This window comes from Anabrus simplex, chromosome 6 (assembly GCF_040414725.1).
Source record: "Anabrus simplex isolate iqAnaSimp1 chromosome 6, ASM4041472v1, whole genome shotgun sequence".
Classification (NCBI taxonomy): domain Eukaryota; kingdom Metazoa; phylum Arthropoda; class Insecta; order Orthoptera; family Tettigoniidae; genus Anabrus; species Anabrus simplex.
The window spans coordinates 194075782-194095275 of NC_090270.1; the positions used below are offsets into that span (position 1 = coordinate 194075782).

General features: G+C 40.1%; 1 protein-coding gene across 1 annotated transcript in view; it reads left to right on the forward strand.

The window, feature by feature from the left end:
- The window catches only part of LOC136875648 (uncharacterized), a 48835-nt gene extending 34919 nt beyond the window's left edge, over nt 1-13916 (forward strand). The window contains exons 2-3 of the mRNA XM_067149191.2: nt 2513-2802; nt 12963-13916. Of these exons, the coding sequence (XP_067005292.2) occupies nt 2513-2802; nt 12963-13700 (1028 nt within the window). The 3' untranslated portion in view covers nt 13701-13916. The remainder of the gene's footprint in view (nt 1-2512; nt 2803-12962) is intronic.
- The last annotated feature ends 5578 nt before the right edge of the window (nt 13917-19494 follow it).

Sequence of the window (19494 nt, forward strand, 5' to 3'; positions counted from 1 at the left end):
ATCTCCTTAACCCACCCGCATCTCTTGACCAGAGAGAGGGTGTTGCCCTCTAGATAACACACCCCACCACATCAGGATGGGGAATGAAAGCTTTATAAGAACCCATTCAATGCTCCGCTCATATACACAATACAAGGAAAGGAAATTATTGGACTAGATAGTCGAACTGTGCTATAAATACTCATGTACTGTATAGATTTCGATTATTCCTTCGTTGATATAACATTAAACTGAATCATCACTGAATTTACATTACATTTTCCAGCAATTTTTGATCTTTTTCACTGTCTTCAAATGAAGGAAGTAAAGATTCAATGGACCTTTCTTCTTCCTAAGTTTTACCAATTACCTGAGTTTAGCACTTTTTATGGATTTATCCCATATTTACAACAGAATGCCTTTCATAGCGCCAACTCTCTGTAGAGGGATATATTCACAATTGAGTGCTTCTGTGATGATTTGTAGTGTGATGTGTTACATGTAAATGAAGATGTGTATTAAGACGAACATGGACACTCAGCCCCTAAACCAGAGGAATTAATCAAACAAAGTTAAAATTCGAAACCGACCTTCAACCTATTAGGTCGTGTTACGTACATTTAGTACGTGTTGAAGAGATGTTAAGTACAGAACAAAAATGGCCAACCAGACACCAGTGGGATACGAACCCAGCCAGGAACTGAAACCTGGGCTCTCCGAACCGAAGCTCACTACGATGACCATTTAGTCAAGGAGCTAGACCAAAAGGTCCAATTAACCTTTAAGAGAAAATGTATTTGAAATGTGTTGTATGATCCAAACAAGCATTCATCGTAGCCATTAAAGCTACAGTATAAGATAATCCTTACTTATCAATCCTTTTACCTTGCCCGCATATATAGGATGGTGCATTATTGTATCAGAAACTACGGAAGAAGCTGGCTTCATGGTTCGGGCTGGGTAGCTGTTAGCTTGCATTTGAGAGAAGGTGTGTTCGAACATCACTGTCGGCAGTACTAAAGATGGTTTTCCGTTGCCTTCCATTTTGACACCAGACAATTGCAGGGGATGAATCTTAACTGTGGCCACGGCTTCCTCCTTTCCAGTCCTGTCGTCGCCAAAAACCTTATCTGAATCGGTAAGACGTAAAGCAAAAGGAAGTTCGAATATTAGTCCTACTAAGTATGTGAATTATAGAACAATCTCTTGTTTTTAATGAATAATTAAAACTGTTACCAATCACAGTTTTTATTAAATATTTTACTCCATAAAGCGTAGGCTAAATCATCAGTGGTGAAATGATGATATTTAATTGTTGTTCTGCTTGAAATGCAATTGTGTTTAAAGAATACTGAACTGTTTCATCGAAGAGTAGGGGCTATGGGCATTATGAATGTATTTCATCTATAATGGGTCAATTGCAGGTGTGTGTCGTCTCAGAAATATACAGCTGCTGTTGAAGTTTAATATTGTCTTTAATATTCGTTTTCAATTTTATCATTGAGTATGTATATAAATTTCTAGAGTTTCTAAAATATTCAGTTTTACCCCTTTAGGATGTGTGTGTAAAATGGTGAGAGAATTTTGTATATTTCATAATTCATACCCTGTGTCGTGTGTAAGGGGCAGTCAAATGAAAACAGAACACCCGCTACAACGTGACCATGGAATGGTTTTCTTCAAAATTAATTACCAAAAGCGTTAATATATTTACCCCACTGGGAGACGAGACGGTCAATTCCAGTTTTGTAGAAAGAGGCAAGTCGCTCACGGATCCACAACTGCATCCACTCTTGCACTTCCTCGTCTGAATGAAACGATGTCTACGATTATGTTTCTTAATGTTTCCAAAAATGTGAAAATCACATGGGGAAAGATCCGGGCTGTCGGGAGGATGTTGAAGTGTTTCCCATCCAAATCGCTGAAGCGTAGCCTTCGCGCATCGTCTTGCAGTGATGTGCTCCCTTTTCGGAATCTCGTATGTCACTCGTGAACACTCGTCATGGACATGCAATGTTCGCCATACACAGCAAACATGCGACAATGAGTTTCGCGCACTTCAGCATCATCAGCCACTAGAAAACGAACCACAGTCGCTGCTCTTCTTTGATAGCCTCAGTTTCTACAGCTGGACGAACAAACTAGATCTGTCCGCGCACCAACAAAGGCATAACCCAACACTCCGTGCAACTGCGAGTTGTCACTATGCAGTTCTCCTACCACAGCGATTGCAGTATCGATTGGTAACAACAGTGTTGCCACCTTTCTCCCTCAATACGTGTGTTGGCAGGTGTTCGATTTTCATTTGATTGCCCTTTGTAGATGTGCAACAAATGCTGATTTCGTCCTTATGTAGCCAAAGTGCCACCAGATGTTCTTGAAATTTAATGTAAACTCCTCTTCCTCTTTGTCCAACGTAAAATCATTCACAATTTTCACAGCACACCAGTCTTTTTGAATTTATGTGGTGTATTTAATTCACAGTCACTGACAAGGTTTACATAAAATCATGTTTATTTTTAATCTCTTGCAGCTTTCATCTTTGTAGCATGGCTCATTCTGTTCAGCCTTGCTCAAACCCAAGACGAGGCTTACGGAGTGGCGAATGAAGTCTCAATATGGAGTTACAACCACATACGTAGACAAGATGTTGTAATGGACCCAAAAGACTATAGTCTCAGCGTAAACTCTCTGCTGAACATTGTCGTCGGACAGCATGCCGCTTTAGGTAACGTCAAGGTATCAGCAACTGCTGCACTGTCACCAGACTTGAGGACTGTGATCCATCTCCACAGCAGCAGTTACGAACCTGAAAATATGCATGTGAGTCGGCTTAGCACACATTTTTGCTAGATACTATGTAAACATGAGACTTTCTTATATTCATAGCTTAAAATTGCAGTTTATATGTTCCAAAAAGAAATACAATACTAATAATTTTCGAAAAACATTAAAAACTAGTAAGAAGAAGAACACCACCACCACCATCATCATCATCATCATCATCATAATTTCCTAAAGGCCACGCCTTGTCGTTGCAGCCACATTCTTCGGCCCGTTACAGTTAGCTTTGTGGTAACATAATGGACTCCTCATTTCTTCTACTGTTTCTGAAGTAGGAGAGTCTTGGTCGACCTCTTGGTCTTTTTCGCAGAACTTTACCTTCAAATATGTTCTTGAGAAAGTTGCCGTGTCTCAGAAAATGACTCAAGAGCTTTTGCTTTCCGAACTCTTATGTGTAAGAGCAATTTCCGGTTTTCCTTTGTTTCCATCAGAACTTGTCTATTGCTCTTTTTCTCCAACCAGCTTGTTTTTGCAAGCTGTCTCCAAAATAATAATAATAATAATAATAATAATAATAATAATTCCTGGCCCTTTCGCAGTTTTCAATATTGTGTGTTTCTATGATGGTTTGTGCGATGTGTTGTGTGTAGATGAAGATATGTGTTGACACAAGCATTCAGTCCTCAAACTAGAAGATTAACTAGACAAAGTTAAAATCCCCGATCTGGTAGGGAACCAAACCCAGTGCCTTCAGAGTCGAAGGCCATTAAGGTGATTATTCAGCCAAAGAGACGGACCGTAATAATAATAATAAGAAGAAGAAGAAGAAGAAGAATATCAAAATCAAATTTAAATACCTTCGTGAAACAATTCAGGAAAACGTAATAGAAACAGATGATATTAGATACCAAAAACGGAAACAGCATATCGACTAACCCAAAATATCTACAAAGTATTTCCAAACATACAAACCAAGGCATCACAATACGACCATTGAACTAGAATGTCTGCTGGTGGTGGTGATTATTGTTTTAAGAGGAAGAACAACTAGGCAAACATGCTCTGTATAAAACTATTCAGCGATAAAATATGGAAGAGGTCCGATACTTCGAAAAATGAAGGTATCGGCCAAAAAGACAAGGCCACTAATGGCGCGAAAATAAAAGATTCCCTAGGCCTCGAAAACCTAATACCGTTGGGGTCGGTAAAGAGCAAGAGTTAACCAAGGGTGGTCGGACAATATAGATGAAATGAGGAGCCTGGCAAAAGTAAGTGGAAGTAATGTCAGGACTCAGTTAAGGATCCCGTGGTCGCCAACACATGCTTTCCAGTTAATAGACCATGGAGCCCCTTTTAGTCGCTTCTTACGACAGGCAGGGTTACCGTGGGTGCTATTCTGCCACCCCCACCCACAGGGAGTAACTAGAATGTCTCTATGGATCGGGAACATTAATAATTTGAACAGGATAGTACATTCTGGAACACCAGGATAGTACATTCTGGAACACAAATTCATAAGGAAAATTGTAGGCCCAAAACTCATAGACGAACAATACAGACTGAGGAAAAACTACTGGAAATGAAGCAATACATAGACATTCACAATGACATTAGAAAATGCAGATTTAAATTTCACGGGCACATCAAAAGAACGAAGCCCGAATTCTGCGAAGACAGGAGTAAAGCAAAAAGGGTCACTACGAAATGGATTGGCGAAATTAGAAACGACCTTAAATTGGCACGAAATGCACAAGAAGACACACAAACAGGGAGATCTTTAGATACAAAATTCACAAAAGCCAAGTTAATCTAGAAAGAAATTACCGGAACAACTTAGGCCAAAGTCCAAAAAAAAAAAAAAAAACAGCCCGCAACAAAAAAGAGCCATTTGTTTGCGTAACTCGAGTCACATAGCTGCTATGAGCTTGTTGCATCTAGGAGATGCTGGGTTCAAATCGCACCGTCGCGTCGGTAGTCCTGAATGTTTCTTCCCCGTGTTTTCCCATTTTCACACCAGGCGAACGCTGGGGATGTACCTTAATTAGGCCATGGCGCTACATTTCCAATCCTAGACCGTTCCTATCCTTTCATCGCCGAAAACCTTTGATGTGTTAATAGGACGTTAAACCACTACAACAGTAGTCATGGAAACACGTTGGTCTCGCTTTTAATGAACAAATTAGCTAACCCCCTTGCCAACATGAAATTCTACATGTTATCGCGCTTCATAAATAGACATTCCTCAAACTGTGCTAACCACATCCTCATAGGAAAATCCTGCACTTTCGTCAAATGAATCCACTTCATTTTCCGCATTAGAAATGCCAGTGCCAATCTTTGATGCTATGAGGAAGTTAACGCATTACTCTATGAGGATAAGATACTTCTGATAAATCTTAATGTCCTATTCTTTCATAGTAGGGGACATGATAGCCGAGTGGTACCGCCACTGACTTCTCACCAAGGCAGCTGTCATTCGAGTGCAAATTCACTTTTTGAGATGAAAAGTCGCGTCACTGTGGTTCGGACTCCACGCAAAGCTGGAGGCACCGTGGCTATGATCACGATATCAATAGTCACGAAAAATTACAAACTTGCTTCTTTTCCCCGTAAATATCACGTAAATCTCCTCCCTTGATAGCCTACTTAGATCTGGGCCAACTTCCTTAGCAATGCTATCTCCACGTTAGCATATACTTTCTTCGTTATCATCACCATCATCTTTTACAATATTCCTGAATATATTATCCCAGAAACGATGATCAAAGATCCTCACTAACTCAAATTCTTACCATCGTTCGGTCGTCGGAGACAGCATTTCATCACGGACAGGTACCCAGATTTGCTGGAAATAGCAAAAAGCAGTCGCCTTCGTACAGGCCATGAAGGCCCTTGGAGGAGTGGAAGGTAAAGGCTTCCACCATTGTTAACCTCGGTACGTGATGGGGTAGAATGGTTATCTCTACGGCCCGGCCGTCTTTGCCCCCAGGAATTAACCTGGTACTAATTTTTGGTGTAGGCTGAGTGAACCTCAGGGCCATATGCACCTCCGGAAGTGGAAATCTCGTTAAATCTTACGACTTCCTGACGGGGATTCGAACCCACGTCCTTCCGGGCGAATCGAGCACGCCTTTACCGCCCCGGCCAGGCAGCCCCCTGCTGGAAATAGACGTACATTAAAAATTAAAACACAGTCTACTGAAATAATGAGACATAGAGTGGAAAGTTTCCTCTGAAAAAGTCACCATCAACGACCATTTTATTCTTAAAAAAATCAATTGGTTGTCGCAAGTATAACTACTATATTAGTCCTCCAAACTGCTGAATAAAGTTCCATCGATGTTCCAAACGTCCCTACTAATAAATGTGAAAATATGTTTATGTGAAACTATCACGTCTGAATGACTTGACGCATCTGGATTACATTTTATACATTACTAGCATTTACCCATGGGCTCCGCCCGCCTTGTATTATGTCCTTCATTAATATGCCCGCGGATGTGCTTGCAAAGTTTGAAGGTAATGAAATAATACACATAAAGTATTGTGACAACAAACACTTGCCTACCGTCGCTTAAGAAACAGTCCTGCTCACCTGACAGTGCTATTCCTATCCGTTATTTACCTTAAGACTTGTCACATCTCCCAGCCACGTATGGATATACAGTCCATCGGAACAATTTTCGTCGTATTCATTTTCGTATGCTTGTGTATAAAGGGACATTAGATGATGATGATGATGATGATGTTTGTTGTTTAAAGGAGCTTAATATCTAGGTCATCAGCCCCGAATGGTAAGAAATGAGACGAAATGCAATGATAATTTAAAAGTACAAAATTCATCCATTGACCAGAATTCAAAACGTGATGATGAAGAATGAATGGATGAATATGAATTTAAAACAATCAGTGGATCCGACTCGCAAGGCCTCACCTTTCCAGAAACTATATTACTGACCAAGGGATTGCATCCAAAGCACAATCCTGAATCGATGATGCTTGTTGTCTAAAGGGGTTAAATATCCAGGTGAACGGTCCCTCATAATGACACTTATCGCTAGTAAAGTAGAACTATGGTATTTCTCAAGTTGCGGTACTAATCACAGGTACTGTTGGGAGATCAGAAGAATGCAAATGCCCGGTGAGGCACGGGACGAAGGGGTTTTCACTAGCAGAACCAGTGACGCAATGGTTACCATAGCAACTCCGCTACTATCCAGGCGACTTTATATTGTCATCTACTGGCAGCTCTTCGCTCTTGTCAGTTGTAATCCAGCAAACTGCAAAGTGTCAGTCATTGTTTTCGTGTAGCAGATACAAGCAGATAAGAGCCGATCTGTCTGCGCAGAACAGGAAGTTCGTGCTTGCAGGCCACATTCCTCATTCTTGCATTCTTCTCATCTCTACACGATAGCGTAAACTTACGGTGTTCCAAACATTATGGTATTACTCACAAGTAGTGTACGTCGTACTGGTAACGTAGACCTATGGTGTTTCTCACATAATGGCGCCACTCGTAGGCAACGCAAACCCATGGTGCATATGACATAGGCGTGGATATTCTCACAGAGACTCGTACTATCCCGTGGAGTTCCTCACATAGTGGGTACAAATCGCAGGCAACGCAGACCAACAGTGTCGCACATACAGTGGTACTAATCACAGGCAACGCCCAGGCCCGTGGTGTTTCTCACTTAATGGAACAAATCAACGCAAATCCATGATGTTCCGCATATGGTGGTACATCACAGGTACTGGAAACCCACAGTGAACCACTCTCTGCTGCTACTAATTATAAACCTATTGTGTACCTAACATAGTGGTACTACTCGCAAGTAAAGGCGACCCATGGCTTTTCTCGCGTGATGGCACTAATCACATGTAGTTTCATGGTTGTAATTCAATCTTCCCTTGGTCGCCCATGTTAGTCGCCTCTTATGACAGGCAGGGGATATACCGTGGGTGTATTCTTCGTCCGCGTCCCCTCACCCACAGGGGGTAAAGGAAAATTAATCTTATATACAGTATACTGTAGGAGGGCGTAAATACGTCATGCAAACATGCATCCCTACAGTACGGTACGGGAAGGTTAATTTTCTTTACACATAGGAAAATGAACAGAACGAATGATTTGTTACAATTAGTTTTAAGTCTCACCGACACTGATAAGTCTTATGGCGACGAACGAACATTATTCAGATAGACTGCATATCTATGTGTAGCTGGAAGACGTGACCTGTCTTAAGAAACATAATGGATAGGACTAGCATTGTCAGATAGGCGGTATTGTTTCTCAAGCGACCATATGCATATTTTCCAAGATGGTATAAATTCACAAACTGTGAGTGACCTCGATGATCCTGAATGCTAAATGAAAATCTAATGATTATAAAGGTACATACTACTCTGTAGAATAAAAGTACCCACAACGTTACTGTGAATAGCCCAAATCGGAATCTGTAAAATGCCGTGGCCTATGTATAATGAAGACGGTGATTTAGGTTGTTGACTGAGTCTTTTATGAAACAATCCCTTCATGAAACTCCATGTGTACTTCGTTACACTGTCTCTGCAACCGAAAAACAAGCCTACGCATCAAATACAAACCGGAATTTAAAATCAGCGGCTCCGGTAGCGAATTGAAATGGGTGGGGCTTTGAGAGGATGTTGGTGGGGATGTCCGGAGTAGGGGTCTTTGATTCATCACACACCACAGAGCGACCGCTCGCTTCAGTACCGGTACGCCATGAGCGAGCAAGACTGACTTAGCAAATGTCATGGGATAGTCAGCTAATAGCGTGTGGGGCCTCCTCTGGCCCTGCGAACTGCAGTGAGACGCCGTGGAAGTGAGTCGACAAGTCCCTGGTAGTCGTCTGGACGCAGCTGACACCAAATCGTTTGCAGAGCGGCCGCCAATGCTGGTCTGTTCGTGGGTGTAGGATACATGGCACGGAGCCTGCGTTCCAGGACATCCCAGATATGCTCGATAGGGTTCATATCGGGGCTCCTGGGTAGCCATGGCAGTCGTTGGACCTCCGCTGCATGTTCCTGGAACCATTCCCGGGCGACGTGGGAGCGATGCGGCGGCGCGTTATCATCTTGAAACACCGCCGAACCGTCTGCGCGCTGGAAGGCCAAAAATGAGTGGAGATGGTCTCCGAGCAGCTCAACATACCGCGTACCATTCACAGTCTCTTCCAGAACAACTAGGGGGCCCATTCCATACCAGGAAAATGCACCCCAGATCATAACAGAGACACCAGCGCCCTGGACCACACCTTCATCGTTTCATGTGGTCTACGCCATACACGGTGCCTCCCATCGGCATGGTGCAGTTGAAATCGTTATTCGTCCGACCATATCACGTTACGCGATTGTTCCACTGTCCATCCCTAGTGACTGGCGACAAATGCACGTCGTTGTGCCCGATGACGTTGGGTTAACATTGGCACCCGTGTGCGGCGCCGGCTCCCATACCCCATAGAACCCATGTTCCTACGGATTGTCCACTGGGAGACGTGTCCCAATTTTAAACTGGCGTTAGGAATTTATCGATGAAAGTCATTAGCTTTCCCATTCCATGAAGTTAAACTCGTATAAGAACAGTCCCCATGAGGTAAGACACATTAGAAGAATTTGAAGATTTAACAAATCTATTGGTGAATATATATATATATGTGTGTGTGTGTGTGCGTGTGCGTGTATGTGTGTGTTAATGGTCGCATGGTCCTAGTCGCTCACACTAAGAAAGTAAAACATGAACAAGAATTTGAAGTGTCCAGCACTCAAAAGACCCAAAATACGAAGTTTCAGCTGGCGGGTTCAGAAACGGGAGGGGGCAGACGACCGGTTGCCACGACTCTACCGTGGATCTACACCTCTGCATTGGGGAGACAGAGAGCGGCTGGTCCCCACTGTCCATTCTCCTGCACTAAAATGAATGCCAGGACAGTTTCTAGTATAGACCACTGCCACCTACCCCTCAGCTTCATTACACTTCTTCTTCGCCATAACAAATCTCCCTGGCTAGAGAGAGGGCGTTACTCTCCTAGGTGGTCCACCTCCCACTTCAGGGGGGGGGGGGGGAGGGAATGGAAACTTGCGTTAGTTTACGACGAAGTGTCAAGACCGAATCTGATCTGAGTGTAAATCGCCCTAACTCACTACATGTATCAACGCGAACTGGTGAGTGTGTTCAAAAGAGGCGTATTTATACCCCGATAAGTCGAAGCACGCGGAAAGAGCACATGAGGAGCACACGCTAGAAAAGTGTGGAAGTATGGTGACGTGGCGGGGTGAAGTCGAGCCGGGGAGTACGGAACAGTCTGAGGAAAGGCAGGGTAGAGACCAGTACTGCAGGTGTGATGAACGTAGTCCATTAGGTTGGAATGATGGAGTTAAACGGAAGTCAATGCTGGTAGAGAGAACGAATGAGTAGAGAGAAATTATATATACTTGTATATTTTACACATTATTTATTTATTTATTTATTTATTTATTTATTTATTTATTTATTTATTTATTTATTTATTTAGTAAACTATGTAAGAGTGGATGCAAATGTATGAGCACACGAATGAGTGAGTGAGTCCCTGAGTGATTAACCAACTGCTGAAAGACCGGGCGAGTTGGCCGTGCGGTCAAGGGCACGCGGCTGTGAGCTTGCATCCGGGAGATAGTGAGTTCGAATCGCACTGTCGCCAGCCCTGAAAATGGTTTTCCGTGGTTTCCCACTTTCACACCAGGAAAATGCTGGGGCGGTACCTTAATTAAAGCCACGGCCGCTTCCTTCCAACTTCTAGGCCTTTCCTATCCCATCGTTGCCATAAGACCTATCTGTGTCGTGCGACGTAAAGCAACTAGCAAAAAAAAAAAAAAAAAAAAAAAAACTGCTGAAAGAGAGGATGAATGAGCGGTAAAAATTATGTACAACTTAAATATTATTTGTTCATTAATTTTTTTACTGAAATGAAAACCTACTACCCGTTTTCCAGTCTTTGACCGGGTCAGGGATGTGATGAATGAACCATATATAGGCTATTATTACAATGGGGTCGCCACTCCCAAAGTGATTTTATGAATGACTGATAAATGCTATGAAATGATAATGGAGAGTGTTGCTGGAATGAAAGATGACAGGGAAAACCGGAATACCCGGAGAAAAACCTGTCCCACCACCGCTTTGTCCAGCACAAATCTCACATGGAGTAACCGGGGTTTAAACCACGGAATACAGTGGTGAGAGGCCGACGCGCTGCCGTCTGAGCCACAGAGGATTTCATTTGTTTACTAAACCATGTAAATATTGTAAATAAAAATTCAGTTTTAAACTTTGGTTTAGGAAACATCTTATTTTTAAGTGGACTGCCCTTTTTTTTCACTAGACTTTCGTCTACCTCCGTAGCGGAACGGTTAGAGCTATCAACTGCCGTTCTCTGAGGCCCGGTTTCGATTTCCGCTACTGTTAGAGGTTTAAGAAAGTTAGGAGGGCTGGTACGTGATTAAAATTGTACATGTACCTCACCTCCATTGGGAGTATGCCTGGAAAAATCTGCACCACCTAGGGACGAGGACATGAGCTTACTAGAATGTCTATTTCTGTTGCCATATTTGTCGTAAATAAATACCATTTCCGTTAGGAAATTATTGATAAGGGGGCCAAACCCGAAATTAGGTATTAAATTTCTATTTGTTATTGTTGAAAATATTTTTTGCAGACAAAGTAGGTGTCCCCATACTAAGAAAGATGTAAAAATTAAGCAATTTTCTCCATTGCGCCGAAAGTTGAAGGGCTAAAGTGCCCAGAAAGATTTTTAAATTGTGAGTCTTGGCTAGCTATATCAAACTAAAAACGAAATTTCGAAAATCACTTCCGGCCTAATTGCAGTTCCGGAAAAACAGCTTAAAATCGCTTGTTTCTCTACTCGTTTTGTTTTTATTCAAACCCTAGCGAAAACAACTCATTTACACAATTCTTTCTGTAATGTGTTTCTTGGTTCAGTACCCTCAGGATTTGTTTTGATTTTTTGAAAAATGTCCACACCGAATGTAGTTATCAGGACTTAAGTCAAACTCTGCACTGACTCACATTAGCGCTCGTAGTGGTGCTTAAGTGAAACAATGCATTGACTCACATTAGCGCTCGTAGTGGTGCTTAAGTGAAACTCTGCACTGACTCACATTAGCGCTCGTAGTGGTGCTTAAGTGAAACAATGCATTGATTCACATTAGCGCTCGTAGTGGTGCTTAAGTGAAACTCTACACTGACTCACATTAGCGCTCGTAGTGGTGCTTAAGTGAAACAATGCATTGACTCACAATAGCGCTCTTAGTGGTAGAAAAGGCGAAGTGCTAATCTAATCGACCAGATAGCGATGATTAAGAAGAGGATTGTAATTTTTAGAAATAAGTAAGGAATATTTTCTCATACTTTATTATATTTTATTTACCTAAATTTCGTAACTCATATTCCTAGGATGTTTTCACATTGAATTGTTTTTGTAGTTGTTTTAGATGTCTTATTATGTTAAGCGTTACAAGTGCATTAAAAGTGATATCCTTTGTTAGTGCGCGTCTTACGCCCCGTTTCATTCTTGTAGTGCGTTAGATTTGTAGGCTGTTACTGTACTTTGAAATTTGTCTCTTAGAGTTTCTGAATATTCCTCATATGAAAGAAGAAGTTTCATTCTTCCTGTTGTGTACACTGTGAAACATTCGCAGAACCCAGATGAATGGTCGACTAACCTAATCTGGACGAGAATTTCTATTAACAAATGGTGTGTGCTTTTATGTACCTTAATTGTAAGCTCATGTGATTCTCAGAAATTTGGTACACTCAGCTCAGAAAGCCTTCAAATTATCAGCTTACATGTTCCAGTCTCTCTTCTTTATGTTAAGTATTAATTGATTAACTTCTGCTTCACATTTTGGTTGTGCATAAGAAAAATGTTCTAAAATGTACAAAAAGTTCGCTTTTCACAAAAACATTTCTACAAAATTCTACCACCACTATTGTCAATATGTTACTTACAATATACAGACCATAATTCATACAAACAACAGGAAATTAATCATTTATCTGACTTCAGTGGTTTAGGAGCTGAGCGTACGAAAATTCATCAATTTAATATTGGAAATATTGGTCTTCATATGTGAAACAATGCTCTAAAGCGATTTCATTTCCAATTTTTTCTTTTACAGTTTTCACCAAATTCCGTCTACAGTGCGCAGCATATTCATAAGATGGTGGAAGAAATTAAACCTCATCTGGATAAACTACTCACTGGTCAACTTATCAATATCTTGGAGAACCATCGCGCTGACTTACGTCCACTTTCCCCTTTCTCTACCGCATTAAACGTGTCGGCTAATGAAATAATAGACGATTTATTATTTGCTGGTGCACAGAACATTTCTGATAACTTACCACTCCCAGATGTGAACACTTCTTTCGATAAGGGTTACTTCAAGGCTTGGAATGGTTGGCTTAGGGGTCTTAAAACTGTATATAGAACAACAGATGCTAGTCTTCTATTCGATGAAGAGACACAGTCATTCAAAATTACAAGTACATTGAGTCTGGCGAAACTTAAGTATGGGTACAACGGTTATGAAACAAAATATTCTCTTTGGAAATTCAGCGGAAGATTGGACGGATCTGTGGGCCAAACGTCTGCCAATATTGAAATAGCGATGAAGCCAACAAAGGACACCTGCCATTTTACTCTTCTTCGTGTCAGCGTTACCCAACTGGAAGATATAATGATCACACTGACAGGGTTAGGGATATGGGAGAAAATAGTGATGAAATATGTCTATGAAAATATCAGTAATTTTAAAGGTCTTCTAGTATCCGGAGCGGAGTCAAAACTGAACACTTTTCTAAGCGATTTGCTGTTTTCTTATGACTGTAGTAAGTATTTTCACAAAACGGGTTAGCTTTTTAGTTGTTTTTTTTTTTTTGTTGCAGAAGAGACAGAACGCATGACTATTAACAATAGTCGTTCAGTATAATGTTAACGGTTTCTTTTAATGATGACTGTTGTTGGATGTGTACAATTACAATAGAACACTGTTTATTCGGCTCAAATGGGAGCGAGTCCGATCCGAATGAACCTCCAGATAATCCGCTAATGGCATAAATAACACATTTTATATACAGGTACTCTTACAACATTAGAGTAAGTCGGGGAGTGATGGCGCGGATTTTGTAATGATCGTGCAGCAAGTCTTCGCCAAGACGTCATTGCTTGTATGTCTCCTCACTGCCTTATAAAGGAAATGGTCTTAATGTAAGTAGATTACTGAAAGAGCTCCTATATTTGAAGGTGTGTCACTTGCGCCATCTCTCCCCTAGTGTTCGGGTGAGATGGCGTTATGTACTTTTGAAATAAACTATGATTACAACTTTAATACATTTATTTACCTTATTTACATTACCTGTCTATTATTCATTGCTCATTAATGAATCAATTAATTATTTAACCCTCAGGCCTTTTGGATATGTTCTGCCACACACTCTATCGTCCACAGTCATTACACAAATCATTATATTCTACAATCAACAAGATTCATGCAGCCACTTGTTGCAGTCGGTGCACTAAATCCAATCGTTGTTATTTTTTTTAATGTCAAATAATCGTTTTCCCAATACTCCACACACTTGTTGCAATCATCAGATATTGCACTACTTCGCCAATCTTGAATCATTTTAGTTGCTTCTTTAGAATGAGGTTTTTCTGCTTTCCTACTTTCCCCGTTGTGATAGTGTTGCAACTTTTATTTGCCCTTTGTTCTTTTTGTTCATTGAGATTTCTCTTTTGTTGGAAATATTCTTAAGTTTAATTGCATTAAAGGCATATACCACAAACTTGGGTTACGCTATAGCTGCTTTCTCTTCTCCATTATTAGTACAATTTTAAATAGGATTACACAAAATACATATAGGCTACCTATGTTTTATTAACAAACTGATCATAGAATGAAAATAGATTTTAGTCATAGGCCTAAATGGAAATTCAAAGAATATCGCGCCATCTCTATCAGAAATGCAGCGCGCCATTTCACTCGACGTTTGGGGAGAGACGGCGTGCCCCTGCTGCAGGAACTGTGTTGCCCCAACATGGCGCATATCACACCAAAATAGTCGTTGATTAACCTAGTCACCCCTCTGTGGGAATGCAAAGTTAATTTAGCTTGAACAATCCGGTCAGTGGGCTTTTATATCATGCATTAGCAATAGTTTGAAGGTAGAGAAGACATGCTTGCCAGAAATATCCACGTTTTCAAGCGAAATCACTTGCACCATGCGACATCCAACAAAAATGGCTTTAGTTCTCACGTATACAATGTACACAGGCGAAGCAGTGGTTGTGCGATCTAGCGGGCGAATTCCGCACTGGCCTTCCATACGCCATCTCTCCCGGTACGCCTCCTCTCCCGTACTCACTCTATTAATAGTACAACGCAAAATGCTCATCTAAATCTATCAATAAATGCAAATACAGTAGCCTGTATTCGGTATAAATTCGACTTTAATTAGCGCACTGCACAACATTTCAATTAATAAAGCAATAGGCAAGGGGAGGAGGGTTTCCTATTGCCTAAATTAATGCAACATCAGAACTGGCAAAGAGCTATTGAGTCAAAAGTTTTCTTTTTCCAACAGAAAATTCTTTCATTTCAAAGTAAATTCGGATTCACATATCCAGACCTATGACAAAGTAGCGCTCGTAAAGAGATTGCTTTACATCAAGAGGAGTTCACTAACAGAACAAGAATCTTAATTCTAAAATGATTCACTTTAATCATAACTGAATATCATTTCAGAATGTTTAAGCGTATTTCAGAATAATCGTCTTAGATTAAATAATTTTCATTTTGTCAATAAAGTCATCTTAAATTGAAAAGATATTTAATCTCAGATTTAGAATAATAATTTTAATAGCAGATTTTATTCCGACATCATTTGTAAACTGGCGGCAGAAATATAGATTGGACAAGAAACTCCAAGATGAAATCGTGACATTCATGATTCTATGTCAGTCGGCAAACACAAATATCTTGGATCAGATCAAGGCCGTGACCAAGAATTCTTTATGGAGGGGGTTAGAATTGGGGGTGGGGGGTGGGGGTGGAGAGGAGCTTCCGAAAACAAGAACTATAAAGTAAATAAATCTTGTTTTTACTTTGAAATAGATTTTACAGAAAGAGAAGTCTGAAATAGTTTTAGAGCAGTACCTTTTACAACTCAACGCGTGAAGTAGAAAAGGTAAATTCACAGCAGTCTGGTGGGCAGAACACGCTTTAACAAGTGCGTGTAGTGCGACATGAAGATTTCTGTCATTTATTTAAAAATGGAGGTAACAATATGTTTCACTCTAAGTATTAAAAATGTTTAGAGCTTTGATTCATTTTATAAAAGTCTTCTAGCAGCTCGATTACATGAAAATATATATCTATATTCAGTGAAATTGATTTTTATGGTGCTAAATTTATTAAGAACATAAAAAGCAAACAATCCGTATATTTCCATGTATGTTTTCAGCGAATTTGTTAACTGTATTCATAGAGAAATATTTAAAGAAACAGATTTTATAGGTTAAATTCAATGGTTTATTTTGCAAATGCTTGATTTTATAATACTTATAATTTATTGTCTTTCAAAGCCCATATATGTTGTTTAAAATTATCAACTTCACTTTTACTTCGGAGGGGGTTTGAACCCTACTAACCTCTCCCTGGGTACGGCCTTGGATCAGATACATAAATAAATATCTACACAATCAGTCTGGATAACTCGAATATCCGGATTAACAGGGCTTTACTATTAGGAATAGGATTTGATTCAGTACCTGATGACTCCAAATAAGGTACTTCCCCAGCATTTTTCTAGATATTCCGGAATATCGCGGAAGAAAATCACACTCATTGAGACCATCTGTTTAATATCAGCAGGAAACTGGCTCCATTACTCAACTAAAACTCTAGCGAATGATCGCTAGTTTTTCACAGAGGTCCCAAAAGTGTGTACAATGAAAACCGCCAGTTTCAGCACCTCCGTTCTCAAAACTGGTAAATAAGGCATTTCTTTAATATAGCTCAGGAAACTTGTATGTTTGTGTGGTAAATTCTAAAATCGAGGTATCAGTTCATCGGTAGGATATAACTTATTTAGGATTACTTAGGTTATGGTCACAGTGCATGAGTATTCTGATGATGAATTATTCTGACGATAACTAGGGAACTTTTCAGCAGAGTTTTGTGGTTACAGTGTACAGAATGCGCATTCAGACAATGAAACGAATGACGTTGATGATTTGTACAATTTGGAAAATTCTTTATTAAATTTATTATTTTTGACCAAGAAACTGGACATGCAAATAAAGTGTTCAATTTAAGAGGAATTGATGCAGAATACCACTTGGTATTACGTGAACGTTTGGATCAACCAGATCAGTTTCCAGAGTATTAATTCAAATATTATTTAGTCAGTCTTGTCGGTGAGATACAGTTTCAATATAATATTTGTTAGTAATTGATATGCAGTTCGTTGTACTCCTGATACTGCAAAGAATTTCACATGCCAGTAAAAAGTTATGAAAATATTGTACTTACCATTAGCATCCATTCTTTCACTTATTTCCCCACACTTTTTAATATGTGGTAATTCTTGTCCTTCATGTCTCAGAAATACATAATTTCAAACACTTGAAGTTATAAGTTTGTAATTATCCATGGCGTGAGTTCGTGCGAAATGGCATAAAAAATCAAACTCATTTGAATGATGAACTTGTTCTGACTAGTTTTTACGTAATCTGACGAACACTACGCACCCTGAAACAGCTCTCACAAAATTTTTCATTGTTTGAATGTTCAGGTGTGGTCGTCAGAACAACTGTTAGTCATAAAATGCATCTACTGTAACCGTAACTATAGTCACTTGTTATTAATATGTTGTAAAAGTGTCTGTGAGTGTTTGGCGATAGCTGGTGTTCTTGCTACAGTTATATCACTCAAACTAGTGAATATATTATTTCTGTCACAATTCCTCTACTGTACAATATTTTGACGTCTGCAATGTGCTAAGACAAAAAAACATTTGCCACAGTAAATAACCACTAATTTGCTACTATGGTACTTCAAAACCATGAACGTTTGGAAAAAGGAAACATCGAAACAGTTAACAACAGGGAAAATTTAGTCCATATAGGAAGACATCGCCACACGATGTCAAAAACATTCTTTTAATGTTCAACGTTGTTATAGTACAGAACAACCGGCAGTTTTCGTATTTACATTTCAAGTACATTTATTTTCTACTGAATACTCTGGTCAGGATCGAGACATGTTGGAATAGGATTTTTATCACAGTGCGCTTTCGTATCAACTACTGTAGTATGCAAATTCCCGCGAGATCATGAGACAGGCGAATCTTTCTTTAAATTAGTTTAATTTCCTATTTTAGTTCCAGTAAAATTCTGGGATGTTTCCTTTGTCAAGACTGACTAAGGACCATTTTTCCCAGTACCTTGGGATTGCCCTACATCCTCAATTGAGTGAAAAGTTGCAACATTTTTATTCAAATCACACAAATGATGCCAAATGCTATGATCAATTCTGCCATTTGTATGACAGTTTTCAGAAAAATGTGAATATTGTAGTGGGTTGTGCTACAGAAGAAGCATAGCAGACCAATAAGAGTATCGGACTATTAGGGATCCAATTACATTGTTTCTATAATTATTATGCAAACGATTATGCACACTCTCTATCGATATATATACAGAAAGCGAGAAAGACTTCTGAATATATCTGTTCATGCAAAAATGTGCTTTGTATACAAAGTTTGAAATATAATTGTGAAGCTTGGAATTTCAATTATTGTCATTTTCCTTTTTATCCCGTCCATGTTTCCATTCTGCGTGAGGGGGTCTCAGTCTGTGGTGTGAGAGCCTGCGAGTCCGATCAAGAATACCAAATAATACGACCGTGAGAGTCATCATGATGATTAGGTGACACCAGTGGCGTGCGCCGAATATGTTCATTATCCCACCTAAAAATATAAACAACCGTAGCCCCACTACACTCTCTAAAGTCAACATTTTCATTTTATAAGGCTGAATTTTTCGTGGAAAGATCTACCTGAGAAAGATATTTCAATAATATTTTCAACCACACGCTCACACATACTTCCAAATTGAAATTCACGACAGTGACGATACCATCATAACTTAATCTATAGCAGATTTTAAACAATGTACTTACAGTTTCATCCGGTGACGCTTGTGACACTACAGTCATGGTTTAAAAAATACTCTGGGACTATTTTTTTACTTAAAAAACCTAATCTAAACTAATCAGCAAAATTTAACTGGTATTTTACCGGCGAAGTGGTTTTCCGTGGTTTCCCACTTCTCCTCCAGGCGAATACCGGGATAGTACCTAACATAAGGCCACGGCCGATTCCTTCCCTCTTCCTTGCCTATCCCTTCCAGTCTTCCCATCCCTCCACAAGGCCCCTGTTCAGCGTAGCAGGTGAGGCCGCCTGGGCGAGGTACTGGTCATTCTCCCCAGTTGTATCCCCGACCAAGAGTCTGAAGCTCCAGGACACTGCTCTTGAGGCGGTAGAGGTGGGATCCCTCGCTGTGTCCGAGGGAAAAGCCGACCCTGGAGGGTAAACAGATGATGATGATGATGATGATGATGATTTTACCGTCGTTGAAATTTTATA